The 20,647-nt window shown below is 33.7% G+C and overlaps 1 protein-coding gene across 1 annotated transcript in view; it reads right to left on the bottom strand.

Annotated features, from left to right (window-relative positions):
* Positions 1–20,647, bottom strand: part of LOC120414849 (ceramide synthase 6) — a 45,427-nt gene that overhangs the window by 9,450 nt on the left and 15,330 nt on the right. Inside the window, exon 2 of the mRNA XM_052709815.1 lies at positions 12,876–12,996. Coding sequence (XP_052565775.1) covers positions 12,876–12,996 — 121 coding nt within the window. The remainder of the gene's footprint in view (positions 1–12,875; positions 12,997–20,647) is intronic.

The following is a 20,647-nucleotide window of genomic DNA, read 5'->3' as shown; positions in this document are numbered from 1 at the left end:
TTTTAAAATACAACCTGAACTCAAGGGTCCTCATTGCTCCAAAAAAGACTCACTCACTCGCGAGCACGAATCTAGCGCAACGAAAAACTGCTCCGGTGTATTCCTACCGTTTGTCACTTCCACACCAATCGCTACTGAACACTCTCTCTTTGCTCTCCCTCTCACTCCCATCGCACTCCAACAGCGAATAGTTCAAAGAGACCGATTTCGTTAAGTCGCTCAAAGCTGACTGAAAATAGTTTGCGATCGGCTTTGCTTTGATCATTTAAGAAATTGCTTAAAATCAATAATATTTTGCAATTTTTTTGTTTACACAACACCAAAGAGACATATGGCAGCATTTTCCACCATGCCAAATTCTATATGACGGCAAACTGTTGTAGTGCAGGCCAAGTGAGCGCCGCGCTAGTATTATTTAGGCTCTCTAAAATACACTGAAAGAAAAATTCACGCCACTTTTATGAGATTTTTCAATTATATTATCGTTCAAAATTTTTGAGTAAATAGCCTAAAATGTGACAAAAAGACTCATGAAAAATGCAGGATGGTTCAGAAGATACAGCGGTTTTAAAAATAAAATTGCTGAAAAAATAGGTTTTTTGTGGTTTTTGGCAATTTCTATACGACAGACTTGATTTTTCCCTCTCGTAAATATTTTTATCGGAAAGCTCGTCTAATTTTCCATAAGTTTGTCTTTGACTGCTTTTTAATTTGTCTCGTTTTAATATTTATGTAAGCTTATTTACTATCCAGGTTTCGATCACTCTGAAAAAAATATACTATTTTCAGTTATGAGCAATGTAATTAGGCTTATATCTGTAAGCCCATAAATCTTATTGAAATGCTGTCAAACTTATAGGAAATTGGACGAGCTTTCCGGTAAAAATATTTACGAGACTGTAAAATAAAGTCTGTCATATAGAATTGCCAAAAACCACTAAAAAACCTATTTTGCAACATTTTTATTTTTAAAACCGCTGTATCTTCACAAGGATTGTACATAGGACAATGGTCAATATGGAGACTTTTATGTAAAATTGTCTGGAGAATCGATTCCCACAGTCGGTTTTTGATTTTTTTTAAACGTTTAGACCACTTAAAAAAAACTGTTTTAGTAAATGATTTTTGTATTTTTTTAAGGAAAGAGATATACCAGCCTGCATTTTTCGTGAGTCTTTTTGTCACATTTTAGGCTATATACACAAAAATTTTGAACGAGAAAAAATCGTGACATCACCTTACAACTTAACTTTTAAACTTAAAAATTGAAAAATCTCATAAAAGTGAGTGAATTTTTCTTCAGTGTATTTGTTTCAGAAAGCCCGTCCAATTTCCTACAAGTTTGTCTTTGACCACTTTTTGATACGATGCAATGGCTTCGAGATACAGTAATTTTTAAATTACAAAATACAAAAATATTTAAATAAAGGCGTACCTTCTCAAATGTAATTTTTGAGTACAATTGGCACCATATACACAAAAATGGCTTATATAGGCCTAGGATAACATGTCTACAAAGTTTCATTGAAATCGGAGAGAATCGGGTACAAAAGTACCAGAAAAATTCCTGATTTGAGCTGGAATTGCTCTTATAAAAGATTGTTACAGAAGTTCGCAGCAAGTTCAAAAAATCATGATTCATAACTTTATATTTACAGGGTGGTTAAAAATCTTCGCGGATTTCGCGATTTTCGCGGCGCGGATTTCGCGGATTTCTGTTGAATGTTCCTGTGGGTCTATCTTCAAGAATACAACGTAGATTTCGATGGCTAGTGAAAATGTTTGTCTAAATCTAGTATTTCCAGAAGAAAGAACGCAAATTTATCTAAATCCTGCTCGGTGAGAGCAATTTAGATTTCCGCGAAATCCGCGAAATTCGCGAAAATCGCGAAAATCGCGAAGATTTAACCACCCTGTATTTACTCTACATTGTTTTACAAACGTGTATAAATTTCTTTTGATTATTGTGAAAATATAAATTTTCAAGGAAAAAACTTGTACAAGCGATGGTGAACTTTTTAGAAAACTTGACAAAACGTTAATTTTTGCAATTTTCATAAAATTTATAGCTCTGGGATTTTTTTCAATTTTTACAATTATAATTATTATAGATTACAAAAAGATCATGCACAGTAAAAAAAATCATGGTAATATTACATCCTGAAAGGATCTTTTATGTCAGAAAAAAATGTGTAATTTTACGTCTGAAAATGTGTAATTTTACCACTTTTCTGCTGTAATGTCACTTTTTCAGTCTAAATTGAGGTAAAATTACATCATAAAAGAGGTAATATTCAACCTTCCAAAATTACACCTTACTGTGTAGATTTAAAAGACTTGACTGCAAATTTCACGTGAACTTGACCTACATTTTATTGGTACACATTTGCCTTAAGTAATGAACCTTCTTTTTGCCTCAGAGTCGCAGTATACACTTCACTCCCCCTTCGGAAGGTCTATAGGCAAAATCACTAAACTAGCTCATGGCTAATAGATTCTTGAGTGGGTAAAACGTGTGGCAAATTATTCCGTCACGAACTGCCTATATACTGCCTGTTAGAACAGGTAGAATTGATGTATGACCAGATCATGCGGTGGCGCTGTCGATTGATTGATCTTTTTCAATTAATTGATTTTTCGCTACAATTGCAATAGAGACCCAATTATCAAATCATTTAAATAAACAAAACGTAAGATTGATCATGTCCAGAAAGTGACACTGCTGCTACTGAGCATAGTCAAGAAATTCTCTTAATTTCAAAACCCTCGAGCTGTTCATTTGCAATGCTTAGTGTGATTTGTGCTGCAAATTCATGTTTTGCATAAAAGGTGAGAGAGCTTAGTTTAGGTTTATGTTTTTATGAGGACTTAAATTGTTTAATGAATCATTTGGATTTTTATCAGTTGGCTTTGCCTTATTAATTTAAATTCGATGTTCGAAATAGAAACCCAAAGCCAAAATAGAGGCCGTTACCTTGCACACGCGAGCTATCAAGTCTCAGCGACACTTTCTGTAGAGATGCAAATCAGAACCCCATTTTCTCATTAGTTGTGTCCTTCATGCGAATCTTGAAGCAATAGAGCCGTCTCGTGTAATTTGAGCTAGAATCTGTACGATTTTCGACTGGATTTGAACTATTTTCACCTTAAGCGATTTGGATGCCATCAAATCCGACGAACTCCAAATATTCAACGAAAATAGTTCCCATCAAGAATTCACATGAAGGCAGCGCTCACATTCCTGAGAGAGCAAACTTTGGGCCAAAAGTGGAATTTTGCTCATAAAATATGAAACACTGGCGCTGACTGGTTCACTGGCGGCTCAATGGGTGTTGTTGTTGTTGTTGCTTTCATCCCGGGTCAGCGCATAAAAAAGGGCCAACCGATCCAAAAGTTCTATTTTTGACCGGGCCCCGTTTGCGTTGTTTACAAGTGGCAATCTTTCAACATTGTGTTGTTGATCGCGTAAAATCTGGATTGCTTCATCGTATACACTGAAATAAAAAAAAGTACCAAATTCCTAAATTCTAGGAATTTTGCCACTTTTCCTTATTTAGTAATCGGGTTTTTTGGATTACTTAATAAGGAAAGGAGGCAAAATTCCTAGAATTTAGGAATTTGGTACTTTTTTTTTATTTCAGTGTACGCTTCCGAGGTTGTGCCGGAACCACTTGACCGGGTAATGTGCTTAAATTTGATTTTATACGCTAGTGTTTTAGGACGTAATTCATGCAAAGTTTTTCAGTTTAGTTCAATTCAATTGCACTGACTTACAAAATGGTTGCCCTAACTCCATTATTATCAAGTTTATCATGTTTACCACCCATTTCATGCATATGAAATAAACGATTTTCTACGTAAAATTAAATAAAAAAAATGAAGGATTTCTGCCAAAATTTAGAAATTTATGTGTTGTTCATTCTACATATTTTTCAAGTAAATTCGCGATTGTTGATTGTAATTAGAAGGTGACGATTCTCGAGATTTTCAATTTCCCGGGAATCGAGATTTGAGTTTGGCCATTTCCCGGGAATTCCCGGGACCCGGGAGTTTTTTCACTACTGCCAATAGTGGCAATAATTTATAAAGAAAAGTAATAAATTTGTTACTTTTTAATGAATTCAGTTACAATTAATTCATATTTATTCTATGAAACGTTAATTTAAGTATCCTCATTATTTTGAGGAGCTATATTTATCTTTTGATTTTTTTTTTCTGAATCTGCAAATACAAGATCGTTTCTTGAGCTTTTCTGGGATTTAAAATGTTTACGAATCTTAATTCGCACTGAGTGATTTTTCAAAAGTTGCACAAACTAGTTATTAGATTTTTGTTAAGTAAAAAATAGCTAACTTATAATTTCCCAGTATCGGGATTTTTGCTATATGATAAATAACGACTCAAAACAACAATTCACAGTTAAGATTGGGTCATACAAATTTCAGCATTTTTGTATGACCTAATCTTACTCCCCAGACCCAATGTCACCCCTGATGACGTTACTTAGAAAAAAAAACTATGCTCGAGAGAGGATATGGAAATTGAACTTATCTTAAAGAAGCTTTATCCTCTAACAAATAAAAATAATATAAAAAAATGATTTCATTTCTGGAGTGTAACTGCTAAATATGCTTTAAGCTAAATTTTGGGGTCCACATTGTTTGGCTTAATGTATGAATTAAAGATTATAGCAATTTTCCAATTTTTGACGAGCATTGGTTTATTGGAACTTGAACTTGAACATCGAACATTGAACATCCAATGTTCTAAACAATTATGAATTTTTCAAATATTTTTCTGATTAGTTTATATAATTTTGCTTCAATATTTATAAGTTTAAAATTTCCCGGGAGTCTCGACCGAATTTCCCGGGAATCGAGAGGTCCGAAAATGGTCGTTTTCCCGGGAATTCCCCCTCGTCACCCTCTATGTAACTCGTTTGAATTAAACCTCTACTTCTCTAGTTTTATGTTTTTCTTAATTTTTTTAGTATTGTTATTTGCATTTATCTTGTTTAGTTTTGGTTTTTTATTGACTGTTTCAGGCCTAACACAATCTCATCGCATAATCTGAGACTAAACATAACAGAACAAAGTTGACCCCATAAAAAAAAAGTTTGCCTTCCGCACTGAGGCAACGCTATAATCCTGCTCTAAAAATGAACTTTTTACAGGAAGGTCAAATACCCACCTTCATGTATACCTTTCGACTTAGAATTCAAAACTAAACAAATGTCTGTGTATATGTGTGTTGGTTAGGGTGCCCAGAAAAAAATGACCCCCTGCTCCACAAGCGGAAAATGGTTTTATGGGTATTTTAAGCATCTGTGTCAATTTTAAGCGAAATGGGATGCGATTAACCCATTGATACCCGAGCCTAAAGTTGGTGAAAATAGGGTTTTCATACAAAAATGACTTTTTTAAATAGCTAATAACTTTTCAGGATCATGTTTTACAGCTTTAGTATGTTCTACAGCTTTGGTATGTTCTAAAAATGACATTTCATACGTCTTCAAACGTCTTATGCCAAATAGGTTTTTTTTTTTGGGGAAAATTAACCCTTTGTCTTGCCAAATGATAAAATGGAGATGGTTTGCAAAAATGGCGATGATAAAAAATAGATATTGGAGGTAACTAAAATAATTTGAAAGCATATTTTCACAATTGGTGGCTCAAATTCAGCTGCGGTTGAAATTTTATTGATAAACGTAGGCGAGATAGAGACAAAACAATCAACTCGCTTCATCAAAAATCATTATTTTGTAATCATAGTTTTTAATGTAAAAAAAAAATATTTCATAGCAATTTTTTGAAAAAAATGTTCAAATTATGTTTAAGCATCTATCGCTATAATAATTATATCCGAAATTCAGCATAAATCTGTGTTTTCGTCAAGTTGAAAGCAAATTTTTCAGTTCTCTTTTTTTCAACAAAGATGGCGGTCATTCAATCAGAACACGCGTTTAGCGCCCTATTTATGCGCTGCTAATTGGCCGCGTTTAATGCTTTTTCAGGAACTTATGGTTTAAAGTAAGCTTTTTGCATGCCTAATGGCACTTGACAGCTAAAACACGTTTGGAATGACATTGCCATAGGATTTTCAAGGCTCTCTTAAAACTTTCATAAAACCTTAGAGCAATTCCAGCTCAAATCAGGAATTTTTCTGGTACTTTTGACCCTCTCCCATTTCAATGAAACTTTGTAGACATGTTATCCTAGGCCTATATAAGCCATTTTTGTGTATATGGAGCCAATTGTACTCGAAAATAACATTTGAGAAGGGCGTAAGTGTTTTCAATATTTTTGTATTTTGTAATTTAAAAATTACAGTATCTCGAAGCCGTTGCATCGTATCAAAAAGTAGCCGAAGACAAATTTGTAGGAAATTGAACGGGATTTCCGAAAAAAAAATGCACTGAAATAAAAATACACGCCACATCTATGAGATTTTTTGATTTTTAAGTTTAAAAGTTAAATTTTAAGGTGATGTCACGATTTATTTTCGTTCAAAATTTTTGAGGAAATAGCCTAAGATGTTACAAAAAGACTCACGAAAAATGCAGGATGGTATGTCTCTCCTTAAAAAAATACAAAAATCATTTACTAAAACTGTTTTTTTTTTAAATGTGGTCTAAACATCAAAATTTATAAAACCCGACAGTGGGAATCGATTCCCCAGACAATTTTACTTTTTTTTTAAGTCTCCATATTGACCACTATCCGATGTCCAATCCTTGTGAAGAAACAACGGTTTTAAAAATAAAAATACTGAAAAAATAGGTTTTTCGGTGGTTTTTGGCAATTTCTATATGACCGACATGATTTTCCACTCTCGAAAATATTTTTACCGGAAAGCTCGTCCAACTTCCCATAAGTTTGCCAAAAAGATTTGAGCTGGAATTGCTCCGTATTTTTTTGTTTTGCCAATAGGGTGACCTACGCCGTGTTAGGGTGGTCCGAAAAATTGCCATTTTCGTCGATTTTTTAAAAAAAATCATAACTCCTCGTCATTTTAACCCTCTACAACCCAACCCCGGCTTTAGACGGGCTTCGATTTTAAAAATTGTCAAAAATCCATTTTTAACCAATTTTTGATCTTTAAAAAGCATTGGAAAGAAGAACTCCTAAAATTTTAGGAAATTTATGGGTTGGAAGTTTTACTTGATTTATGTGACTTGGTCAATGTTTAAAAAAATGTCATTTTTAAGGGATCAACTTTGGCTGTGTTTTTTACTAACATTTCCTATATTTTAAGTAAAAAGAAGTATGCAGTAATTTTTCTAGTATCCCAGACTATGCCTTTACGCATTTTGTTACAAATGCAATGATAATGGTGCTATTTTATAGCAGAAAACGTGAAAAACAAGCAAAAAATTGAAAAAAGTGTTTAAAACATGAAAAATAAGATAGGCAAAATGTAATGATAGGAGGTGGTAGAATAGGCCAAAAACTACCAAAAACAAACATAACTAGAGTTTTTATTGAATAGGTCCTATAAACATATTAAAGACAATAGTTTATAGGTCCTTTTCAAAAAAAAGCTCTAGATAAACTAAACAAAATAAATGCAAATTAAAATACTAAAACTGAAACAAGAAAACATAAAACAAGAGAAGTAAAGTTTTTCGTAGAGCAAAAGTCGCTAAAAATGACTTCCTGAACACGAAAAAATAAAATTCTCAAAAAAAAAAATTGGGCAGTACAGGGTTAACTGATTTTAGCTGTCTTGGGCGCAAATGATAGATGATAAGTTTGACTTTCAAGAAAAAATAGTTTGGGATTTCAAAAATCCAGCCTAACATTTGAAAAAGTCTTAACTTATTTGCATGTGGGTAAAAATCCCTCAAATCTGCTTTAGGTTGCCAGTTTTGCTAAGAACTTAACCGATCTCTACGTTCTTCCCACGACTAGAACCGCTCATTCATTCCGATATCGCTGTCAATTCAAAGTTATTATTAGCTTTATGGCACACTTCACTATCGTTTCGTAGGAGGTATTCTTTTCAGGCTAATCTCGATGAATCAACCACGCGCGTTCAATCATCGAACAGGGTTTTCGCCAGGACAAGTTAGTATAGATTCAGTATGACGCATCTTCTACTCATTTGTTGTTGTTGTTGTTTTTTTGCGAACAGTCACCACGAACTTTGTGACGAATACTTATCGTACGATTATTCGTAACTTGACGCCACCATCGTCACCTTCAACACCGTAAGGTAGTATGGGACAAACGGTGACGAAATTGGGTGAGTGCACTTTAGATAACCCTGTTCTGGAAGAAATAGTTTTGACTAAATTTAATTTATTCCAAATATTGAATTAATTCCAGCTTTCTTTTTTACTTTATTTTTTAAAGCCATTTCCAATCACAGTCTATTTTTGTCCATTTCTTAATGTATTTATTCCTTCTCCATTTGAAAAAAAAAAAAAAGATTGCTAGAATAAGGTTTTGCTAGTCAAGGGTTAATAGTACCACCAGCAGCTGATAGTAACGCTCCTTGCTGCTGCTGCTACTAATGCACGTGCTCTAGATTAGTATAGTAAAAGAGGAGGTGCAACGCACCGTAGACACCAAGTCTGGTAAGTTCGCTGTTTTTACTTTTTTGTACTATGCCTCTTCGTTCTCCTCCATTTGGACCGCGTCCAACGTTCAAAGTGAAGGGATTTACAAACATTAACCCCGGTGACAATAAAAAGTCGCAAAATATCAGGCCGCCAATGTTAATCTAGCGCCTCCAAGCTTTATGGGTTCTGTTCGCTTTTTTATCAGGTCGCGTTTATCGCGGACAGTTTAATTGCTGCATTTCGTGTTAAGGCCCGCGCAGAGAGTCGAGAGAGGCTTTACGTGGCTTCAGATTGGTGAGGGGGGTTCGAGTACAAACTCCAAACTCTGCTCGGGACATGGCTTGTTGATAAGGTCGCGGTGGTGGAAAATAGTCGCGATGTCATGTCACGATGGTTGAGTCATTCGTCAAAACGGTCAGCCGGCAAAGATGATGTTGATGAGTGCTTTTTCCTCTATCAAATCGCTTCCGGTCAGGGAGGAAAAAAAATGAATGAGAGCAAGGTCGAATCGCGCTTCGTTCGAAGCTGTTCGATTGCGTTTCAACGGCCAGGGTGGCGACTTTATTCACTCAGGCGTTCACACATTTACGAACATTGGAAATAAGAACTATTAAGATTTAATGTGATATTAGGGTAGGAAGTTTGACATGCACTATGTGACTAAAAATATTTTTATATAATATATATCAAGTTTGGCTTGTAACCTTCGTAAAATATGAGATATGAAGTAATCACGGAAAGTGCCAAATACTTCAAAAGTAAATATAAACCAACAAAACCAAATTAAAATACTTAAAACACACTAAATAAAATTTGTGAAAATTGTTTATTAAGTGGTCGTCAAAAATTTCAAAGATCAATCGCGAAAATCGATTTTTCAGACCATACAACTTAAACGTCTCCATATTGACTAGATCGTCCAATTTCCCATCCCGGAAAAAAAAATCCCGGGAATTTCCTGGATTTCCCGAAAAAAAATATTTCCCGTTTTACCCGAATTCCCGAAATACAAGCCTACTACTTTCCTACCTTTTTGGCACCAATGTTTTGAAATCATACAAAAAAAAAATAATGAGAGAACCTTATTTGATTTTATTCATTTCAATCTACTGGTCATATTGAACTAATCAGCTTGTTTTCAAATTTCATGTCAAGGTTTAATTCAGATAATAATTATTTCTGAAGCATTCATAACTAGGAATATTGTTTGCTTAGATGTTGGACAACAAAAATTACGCTATTATGGAATGAATATTACCTATTTTATTTTCGACAACGTATTTAAACTATTTTTTTGGTTATATCATTTAAATATAAGATATTCACCATTTTGATTTACCTTGACCAAATTGGATGAAAAATTTAATTGATTTAATTAAATTTTTCAAAAAGGGTTGTTCGAGAAGATTTTGTTTAAAAGTATTCGAGAAAAAACTGTTTGAAGTTAAAAAATTATAAATACGAAAAAAAAAAATCGTTTAATTTCAACCACTTTTGCACTATAAAAAATATGTTTTATCTAATCAACTTAAATATTAGGCCATATAACCATATAACTTAAATCATACCATAAATGGAACCATGAAAAATCATTAAAAAACAACTTCGTATCATATGAAATTCACCCTAACAATGCAACCATTTTTCAAAAACTCACTTCAAATATTGTAAAACTTTGAGTTGTGATTTCATGAAATAGTGTTTCAAGTTAAATAACGCTAGAAATTAGATTTTTAACGTAAATTGAATGATTATCTATTTATTCACAAGTTGAAAAACATTATTCCTGCATGATGGAGCATAGATTTTTACTGTCCAAACACTTTGTTCATGATTAGGGTGTTTTTGAAAATCTAACTTTTAAAGAATATTTTTGAGATTTTTTTCTGTTTTCTAGAAAGTTGTAACCTTAAAAAGGGCTGTAACTTTTGACCGTTAAGTCCAAATTAACTTTTTTTTAAATAAAAATGTCTAGAAAAAATTTTATCCCGATTGCTTGAGTTATGCCCGAGAACCAGCGAGTTTAAATTACCGTTCCAACTTTTTGAGTGCTTGGGAGTTGGAATGTTAAAAAATTGAAAAACTACAACTTTTCGAAAAAAGTTCAAGCTAAAATTACTTTTTAACTTTCTTTTGTTAAAGAAATTATGACTGAGTCAATGTTGTTTTTTGCCTTTCTAAAATTTGATGAAAAGATTGATGCCGCCTGAACATAACAAAAAAAAAAAAAAAAATAAAAATTAAAAGATGTTTTTTATAAACTAATTTTTAGTCACAAAACTAGATTTTAAAAATAGGCAAACATTTTTTTCCATGTATTCATTTTTGCGATGTGACCTATAACTTTGCCTAAAACACCAAATCGATAAAAAAAAATTACAAACATTCAAAAGACACATATTTTTTTATTTTCGCATACCATTTTTGTATGCACAGCTGCCAAATTTGTACGGAAAATGATACGGACAAACTGTTTATGCAAAAAGGCTTTTTTGGGCATACGAAAGGCACCTATTTTTTTTTGTTGATTTTTGTTGAGTTATAGCGGAGTGAATACAGTTTTTCTTAAGTAAATATCCTGAATAAGTAAATCGTCTGAATCTCCGACTTAAAAACCTGTTTTTTTAAACTAAGCTTTTAAAGGTGGTTTGTATGGCGATTGACCACGATCCATACAAAAAAGATTGTTTTTTTCTATGGACAATTGTTCACGAAGGGAGGGGGGGGGGGGGGGGGGTTTGAGATTAAAAAAATAGTGTCTACGTGGTTAATGGAGGGTCCCTAAGGACTACACTGAAAAAAATTATACATGGTATTTTTTTTTGTTGGAAGTTGCAGAAAAAAACACTATTTTAATTTTTTTTTGTTTATGTATATTTATGTTTTAGAAACCACATCAAATGCCAAATTTTCAGAAATTTCCAGAATGTGCAAAAAATCTTTGACCGAGTTATAATTTGTTGGATCAAATTTTGAATTTAAAAACAAAATAATGGTTTCGGAAAGATCGGAAAATTTCACGAATGTTTCATATTTTAACATTGAAAATCAGACCATTAGTTACTGAGATATCAACATTAGAAAATAGTGGGTTGTTTGGGTGAACATCAATTTTCCTGTATCTAAACCTTTGCATGGCAATATCTCAGCAACTAAGGGTCGTATCAACAAAGCAAAATGAGCATGAGCATGAGCATGAGAGACCACCCATGGTTGCCCCTCCGTTGCTGAACAGAACCGTAATATCCTTACAGCACTACTGATCATATGCTTCGATGATCTAGTGGTGTTTCCCTTATCAACAGCATGTATGAATGCGTTGAAAAGATAAAACTCCATGATTCAACAAAGTTAAAAAAAAAACAAAATGTGGAGAATTTCCTCAGCTTTTTAAAAATATTTTTTTAGATGGGCAAACATGCGCACTAATTTTTTAAAAAATGAATGACTGCGACTATTTTCAAAAAAGTTACCTAAAAATGGATATAACTTGAAAACGGTGCACTTTATCAAAATTTCACTTATGTATTTTTTGATTGCAAATTCGATTTTACATAGAAAAATAAAGTTGCAAAATTTTTGCGACCAATATTTCGATTTTTTGAAAAAATCAGTATTAATCTGGCAATTTTTGAAAAGTTGGCATTTGATGTCCCAAAAACATATAAAAAATAGCGTTTTTTGCAAATCAAGTTTTGATTGCAAAAAGTGAAATTAAAAATAACCAAAAAAATTTTTACCGTGTAGCATTTTTTCAGTGTAGTTCTTATCAATACCTACAATTTTGACAAAGGCACCAAATCGATCAAAAAATTCTTTCAAAAGATACAGATTTTTGAATTTTCATAAAACATTTTTGAACGGGTAGCTGTCAAATTTGTATGGAAAATTATATGGACAAATTAATGATGCAAAATGGCTTCTTTGGGCTTGCAGAAGGCACCAGAAAAGTTTCAGCCGGATTAAAAAATACAAAAAAAAAACGAATGACCGAAATCCCAGAGAATTGCTCTTATAAGCATTGTCTTTCATATTTTTATAGGACTTTAAAAAAATAATCTAGAAATGCTTCAAAATATCAAATTTTTACAATTTTAGCCCTTATTAACATTGAGTGCCCACCCTGACCTCAACAGACCAATATGATTTTAAACTCTGAGCTTCTTTCACCCTCTCTTTCGGGGGGCGGCAGCTTGCAATTGCTGCTCACTTTCCAACATGCCACTTGGCCAACCCGGCGGCCAAATGTGACGACGATGATGACCAGGGGGCATCCGCGAATCGATTAACTTTCTTCGGCAACTCCGCTTACCATTTTGTGGTTGAGCCGACTGTTGGCGCTGTACGTCGTCTCGAGCAGTTTGTTCGGGATGGGGGGCTTCGGACCTGTGCTTTTGATTCCGATCGCCTTGCCAATCGGTGCGATCCAGTATCTGAAAGAAAGAAAGTGTTTGCTGTTAAAAAAAAGTGCTACACATTTCGGTGGGACGTGATTTATTTTCGTGAATAGTTTCAGGTAAACAAATTAAAATGCTATTTCAGTACAGTTTATGAACATCGTCGAAATTGGCCACTGCGGGCCAATGTCTGTCAAAGTAAATCTCTCATCTATTATTCATTCCCCACCTCACGTTCCAAGAGTTGGTTGGAATCGGGCCACTTGCGCACGTCACTCGCACGACGACACATTCCGATAATTATTTATCACGGTCGTCACACAGGTGATAAGCAAATATCCCCCGGCGGCCAGTGGACGGAGGCCCCTCTCGATGACGTGGTTTATTGTACTAAGCTTGAGTTTATGTGGACTGGTAACGAACGCGGCGCCGCCGGGTACTAATTTTGAGATCTTTTGAACGTGGAAATAAACTCAAGTTAGAAAATCTCGTAGAAGTTGCTAACAAAATTATGATTGCATAGAATAGTTTCTTCTTTGGTTTTTTAAAGTGCAAATCAACTTTTCATTCTTTTTTTTTATTTCTATGAAACATTGCCCATCGATTTCTTATGTCCAAATAAAGAAAACATTCGAAAATTTCTATCACGAGCAGCGATGGAATAATCTTCATAAAACGAAATTTTTTGACGCTCAACAAGAAAAAAATCGGAAGGAAACTTGGCTACCTTCTTTCGCGTCTGGATTATTCGGCAAAACGATTTCATTACTACACTTGCAGGCAAGCTTCCCATGCCCCAGTGTCAACGCACACCGCGGGTTTGGTTTTCTAGCTTCGGTACGAGCCTGAACCCATTTGTGTGTTGGTATCTTGGTTCATCGTACCAGCGCACCACGACACTCTCGGCTCGCCCCATCGGTTTTGTGTCTGGCACTCACCCATGGCATGAACCCAGCGTACGAGCCAAGGTGCTTTACTCGGTACGAGCCGAGGTACGTGCCGTGGTACGCGCCGTGGTATTGAACCCGGTTTGTACCGCCAGCGCGTACCACGGCACGTACCTCGGCTCGTACCGAGTGAAGCACCTTGGCTCATACGCTGGGTTCATGCCATGGGTGAGTGCCAGACTCAAAACCGACGGGGCGAGCCGAGAGTGTCGTGGTGCGCTGGTACGATGAACCAAAATACCCTCGGCTCGTGTGAGTCGGGTACGGGTGTAAACCGAACAAAGCAGGCGCAAAGCAAAACCGAGGTACAAGTGAACCGCGTGTACCGCACGGTGCAGGGAAGCTTGCTTGCAGGTGTAACGTCGCCACGTCGAAAAATGACCTGGCCCTTTCTTAGACAAACAATGTTTGTAAACAAAACGTTATAAATTAATTTAGGGCGTGCTAACAATGAAATTCACAAACAATCTTCGGCTGATTTCCTGAGATTTTCTTTTGCGTGTTTCACCTCCTCTCTCGTTCGGTGTGGAAGAAAGTTCGCTAGCGAAGAAGAAACTTTTGCAAACATTTCCCTGATCACGGAAAGGGATTTTCTGATCGATTTGGTATCTTCAGCAAAGTTGTAGGTTATGATTAGGAGGGCACAACAAACGCTTTGTTTTTGACCAAGCTATAATTTTTTTTGAAAAAATCTTGTTTTTTTAAAGAATAAAAAATGCACACACCAAATGAAGATGTAAAATTGAATTCTGAATCGAAAAGTACCTTGTAAAATTTTGGCAAAGAACACCGTTTTTGAGTTACTGTCCAGACTCGGTTGTACGAAGCTTTAACTATCCGAAGTTCGATTATCCGAAGTTTCATACAAACTTTGAAATAATCGAATCACGATAAAAAAAATTCAATGGTTAGTTTGCAATACGTCGTAAGATCTACAGTACACAGTAAAAAAAAATCATGGTAATATTACATCTGGGAAGTGGTACATCTTTTATGTCAATAAAAATGTGTAATTTTACTACTTTTTTGGTGTAATGCCGCTTTTTCAGTCTGAATTGAGGTAAAATTACTACATTAAAGAGGTGATATCCAACTTCCAAAATTACATTATTATTTACTGTGTAGTTTTTTTTTGTTTTTAGAAGAAAGTGTCCATCTATTTACATCTCAGAAAAAAAGCCCGTCAGAATCCTCTGACTACTAACTGTGACAGTTTTTTTTTTTTAAATGTTATTACTGGTTATCATCAATAAACTACGTAGACACTTTTATAGAAATTTGAGACACCACATTGTGAACAAGCATTTTTGTGTGGAGTGTGAACAATGGCAATCAAAAATTCAGAAATAAAAAAAACAAATATAATTAAAATTATTTAAATTACAAAAACTATAAATTTAAATATCAGATTTTTTTCTCGTAAAATTTAATTTCCATTTTTTTATTAGTTTTGAGGACATTTTAGCATTTTGTTTTTTTTCTTAAATTTTATAAGTTTTTTTTTATTATAAAAAAAGTTAAAATAAGGTTATTTATATTTTTAGTGATTGCTTCATTTATTTTTTTTTTAAATCAAATAGTGAATTTTTTTCACAAATTTTGAATTTTGGGAGCACAGACCGAAAAGCAAACGTGAAACTTGAAAAAACATAATTATTATTATAAATTCTTTAATGTTTTATATTTTTTTGACAACTGTAACAATAAATAAGGCATAACTGTACCAACGAATAAAGCATTTTGTGATACATTTTGCTTTAAAATTTTGAAAATAAAGCTTGAAATAAGAATTTTAGTGCCAATTTTCAATAATTTATTTGTTTAATCTTTGAATCATTTGATCTATGTTTTAATTTTTTTAAGCATTTAGATTTTATAAGTTTTATTTTGATTTTATTAGATACATCATTTTTGATTTTTCATGAATCAAGAATCAGGAAACATAAAAATCCTGATTTTAGAAATTTTGGTTTCTTTACTTTTTATTTTTAAATTGCTTTGATTTTTTTTAATTAACTTAAAATCGACAAAAACCCATAAAGGACATTTATGCGAACATTGCAAGAAGTACCTAGCATAAGATACAACAGATATTTTTGTTTTTCTCAGATTTCATCTTTGTAGGTGTTGTAAAAATATAGCTGACAAAAGCTTAAATTCAAAAATGTTTATCAAAAAAAATGGAAAATTCAGTGAAATTTTGCTGAATAATTCCATATAATTTACACATTTTTGAAACATGGTCAGAAGTTAAATATAGCTGTACTTTTCTTTTTTTAATAAATTCAAGCTAGTTTTCATATTCTTTCAAAATAGAGCAGTTGTTGATAGTTAAACAATAATATTTTTGGGTTTTTGTTAGGTTTAGATAATTGATTCGAGTTTTTTACAGAACATTATTCACAGTAATTTCTGATAATTTTTGCATCTTTTTGAGCAAAGTTCTACTACTTTGAACAATAATCGAGTTTCATTTTATTTTTGGAAAAGTTATTTGACATTTTGTGTGTTTTTTTTTGTTTAAAAAAAAAAGATTTCTGTCTATGATCGATAAAAATCTAAAAGATTTTGCATTTGCTTCACACAGGAACATTTAGAAAATGAAGGGAATGAAGTTCTTGAAATTCAGCTAAGGAAAAAGTATCAATATAAGTTGAGAACTCTTAGAAGTAGAATTTGTATCTTCGTTAAAAAAAAAACAATTTAATTCCATTTTATTGGATAACAATCAAGTTTCAATTTGTAATTCCAAGGCTACTTTACAACAGGTCGTAACATTAGGCGTTTCAAGCAAAATTAGGTTTTTTTTAAATTACCTCAGAATTAGTTATTTTTCTTTTAAATTTAAATTACAACACGTGGTTTAAATAAGGGTCAGCCTTACAGGCATAAAATAAATGAATTGTCAGGATGAAAATCAAGTAATATTTACACTTATTGCTTTCAATTTTAGGCTGAAACGCCTTATTTTGGGAGATAGTTTATAGTTCCTTCATTTCAGCGGGGGTAATTGGGTCTTAAATCACTTGTTTTCATTGCAGTTAGCTTTCGAAAAACAACACCTGTCCGACGGAATTTCAATCAACTAGTAATGAAATCCGTTATTTATGAGAGAGTAATTATTCAGCAAAAAGGTAGCCAGTTTAGACTAAATCAAAAGTTGAGTTTCATCTTAAAATTTAACTTTTGACAAGAAATAATTTTTTCTCAGTTAACCAGGTAAGCAAGTCAGGAAAAGCTGCATTCCCGCAGGTGATGGCCAAGACCTACATAAATTGGCCACATTGCAGTGCCCGAAGTTGCATCGCCGAAATTTTGGAAGGAAAGTAAAATTGGCGCCACTGCGGCAGCAGCAGACATTCACCCGAGGGGTTCGACACTTTACACCACACCAAAAACAAACAAAACTGAACACATGCAGACATGCAAACAAGGAAAAGTGTCGCGTGAAATGCCGTGTGCAGCGCAGATGCAAACTTAGTGTACGAGGACCGGTTTCGGGGTTTTGGACAGTATTTTTTTTGGGTTTTCGATGAGACTGTTGGCGCGCTTTTATGGGTGCCCCACCGTAATTAGGTTAGTTGTTCAAGCTCAGTCATTCGTGGAAGGGTAGAGTTACACCCGAGGGGGATAACATGATGAACTGATTGGGGTTCTTCATTAACTGAAATGTTATGAAATCTGTTCAAAACAACTCAGTGTTAATGAGTTTAATGAAATGAAATATAGTTAATTTTAATAAGATAAAATTTTATAAATTCAATGCATTAAAAAATCAAACCCATTCATGATCAACCCCCTTTACAATAGCTACATAAATAGTCGCATCCATTCCGGCAACTAAACGTCCACCGAGGTCGATTAATTGAATTAATTGACTCCGGAGGGCATCATCGATTTCGAACGTCGTCTAGTCCAGTTTGCCCGGCTCGGATGTGGGTTTTGGTCGCGTGCCTCAACATCGCGAGGGGTAATTTGTCAATCGTCGAGTGGTCGTCAATTCTGGTTGATTTGTTTAGAACGCGGGGACGACTGCCCATGCCCACATATTGGAAAAAAGGGGGTGGAAAAATTTTTATCGAGTTATCACCAGTACGATGCACTCGCTATAGAGTGAGTATTTTGGAGGGAAACTCAAAAAAAACCATTACTCAGTATGAAAGCAAATGATTGTATTCTGCTGGAAATGATGGATTGGAGTTCAACTGTTCATATAGGGGTGTGTCAGTAGTTGATTTGCTGTTGAAATAACCTAGAAAATGTTTTGTCGACAATTGCGTTCAACACTACATTAAATTCATACTGAATATACTTGTAAACAAACCCTAAATTTACAGCTTAGATGACATAATCAAAGACTCTTTAAACAGTTTGAGCTAGAATTCAACCTTGGAAAGCATTGTACTGACAAATGTTCTCTTTTTGATTGATCAATGAGTTTGGTTGTTTTTTGCTTACATTACTAAGCATGTTTGTTAAATTTGGCTACGATTTCAGTATTGCTTAACCGTGAGCTTCAACATTTCCTATATTTTAAGTAAAAATAAATTTCATTAATTTTTGTAGTGTCCCAGACTATGCCTCTACGCATTTTTTCACAGTTTAAATGATCTAAATGGAAAATGGAAATGGAAAACGACTGAAACAACATAAAAAAATAGAAAGGATAAATGTTATTACAGAAGCTGGTGGAATAGCCCAAATACTAGCAAAAACAAAGATAAACTAAATAAAATAAATGCAAATTATAATACTAAAAATAGAACAAGAAAAACATAAAACAAGAGAAGTAAAGTTTTTCGTAAAACAAAAGTTGCTCAAAATGGGAAAAATAAAAAGTTTCGAAAAAAAATTTGGGCGGTAGAGGGTTAACATCGAGTCCAGACTCGATTATCCGAAGTTTCGATTATCCGAAGTTCGATTATCCGAAGGTTTGTATGGGACTTCGGATAATCGAATCACTAACAATTTTTTTTTCGTTTTTTATCTTTTTCTTGTTTTAAACATCAAATTCGAGTTCTACGACCCCATTTTAGTCAAATTTGAATAGTTGATTGCTTTTTAAATAATAAAATGCATTTTTTCAAGATTGCATCACCGCCATTTTGGCCGCCATCTTGGATTTAAAAATTCTAAATCACTTTAGCGTAGTTTAGGGGTCATACTTAAGCTCGACAATCAAAAATAAGACAGCGAAAAACTTTTTTTTTTCTTGATTCGATTATCCGAAGTGAAATTTTTCCGAGGCCTTCGGATAATCGAGTCTGGACTGTAGTTGCTTTCGTTACATATTAAAAAAATATTTCAAAATTGTTCTTTATTCGAACAAACTTAAAAAAAAACACCAAGCCTGTTTGTCTTAGTTAGGCTCATAATTAACCTTCTACTGCCCAATTTTTCTGAAAGTTTGCTCTACGAAAAACTTTACTTCTCTTGTTTTATGTTTAAATGTTTCATTTTTAGTGCTTCAATTTGCATTTATCTTGTTTAGTTAATGTTTGTTTTTGAAAGTTTTTCAACTTCTATCATTACTTTTTGCCTTTTTAGTTTCTTTTTTTTTAATTTTTTTTGAAGTCACTTTTTAATTTTTTAATGTTTTTAAAATGTTTAGCTATAAAATAATACCAATATCATTGAAATTGTTTATTGTCCACGCTCCATACAAAAAAGATTTTATTTGTATGGAAATTGTCCACGATGTGGGAAGGGGGGTTGAGATTACCAAAAAATGTGTCCACGTGGTTTGTGGATGGTCCCATCGGAGCCCGCCTAGAGACGGGGTTGAGTTGTAGAGGATTAAGATTTTTTAATCTGATAATATTCAAAATGGAACCACGTGGACACATTTTTTTTTCTTCAAAATATCCAAATAGCCCCCCCTCCCCCCCCCCCTTCAGATAGACCCTAACCAATAAAAAAAATTAAAAAGGAATAAAAGTTCAAAAAATTAATAAAGCAAAAAATAAAACAAGAGAAATACAGTTTTTCATAAAGGGACCACCCAAAAACCACGTGGACACTTTAGAAGGAGGGGGGGGGGGGGGTATGGTGATTGTCCACGATCCATACACAAAGTTTTTTTTTTATATGGACAATTGTCCACCAGGGGGGAAGGGTAACAATTTCCCAAAAAAGGGTCCACGTGGTTCATGAATGGTCCCAAAACAAAGTTGCTCAAAATACCAGGAGAAAGCAATAAATAAAAATCGAAAAGAAGTTTGGTCAGTAAAGGGGCAGTAATTCTTTGAATTTAAAAAAATCCGTCAAACGTTTGTGAAGCTAAGTTTATCAACTTTTAATTAAATTCATATAAACTTGAGGTTAATTAAAAACAAAAGTTCAAATCTTGCAGAAAATTCATTGGAAACAGATTTTTTTTTCAAAGGTATGATTTTTTTATGGCAAAAAAACAATTCTAAATTGTGAATTCAAACTTTTTCCACTATTAGTAAATAATTGTTGCACATACATAAAACTCCTTTAATAATTTTCAAGAAATTTTGAATGTTGTTTCAATAATAACTTATTAGCTATCTGTTCATAGTTTGATTCGGACTAAATGAGAAAATTATGAAACTTAAAGAAATAACATTATCCTGTTTATCAATGTTTTCATTAGTACATGAGCATGAGCATGAGCATGGTTGACTGCCAATGAGCTGCTACTCCGTTATTGACAGATCAGCTGAAGTTAAACAATGAATCAAAAATGATCAGTGGGAGCCAACCATCCGTTCACT

Source organism: Culex pipiens, chromosome 3, assembly GCF_016801865.2.
Source record: "Culex pipiens pallens isolate TS chromosome 3, TS_CPP_V2, whole genome shotgun sequence".
NCBI lineage: Eukaryota > Metazoa > Arthropoda > Insecta > Diptera > Culicidae > Culex > Culex pipiens.
The sequence above is the reverse complement of the archived record's forward strand: the minus strand, read 5'-3'. Positions and strand labels throughout refer to the sequence as shown.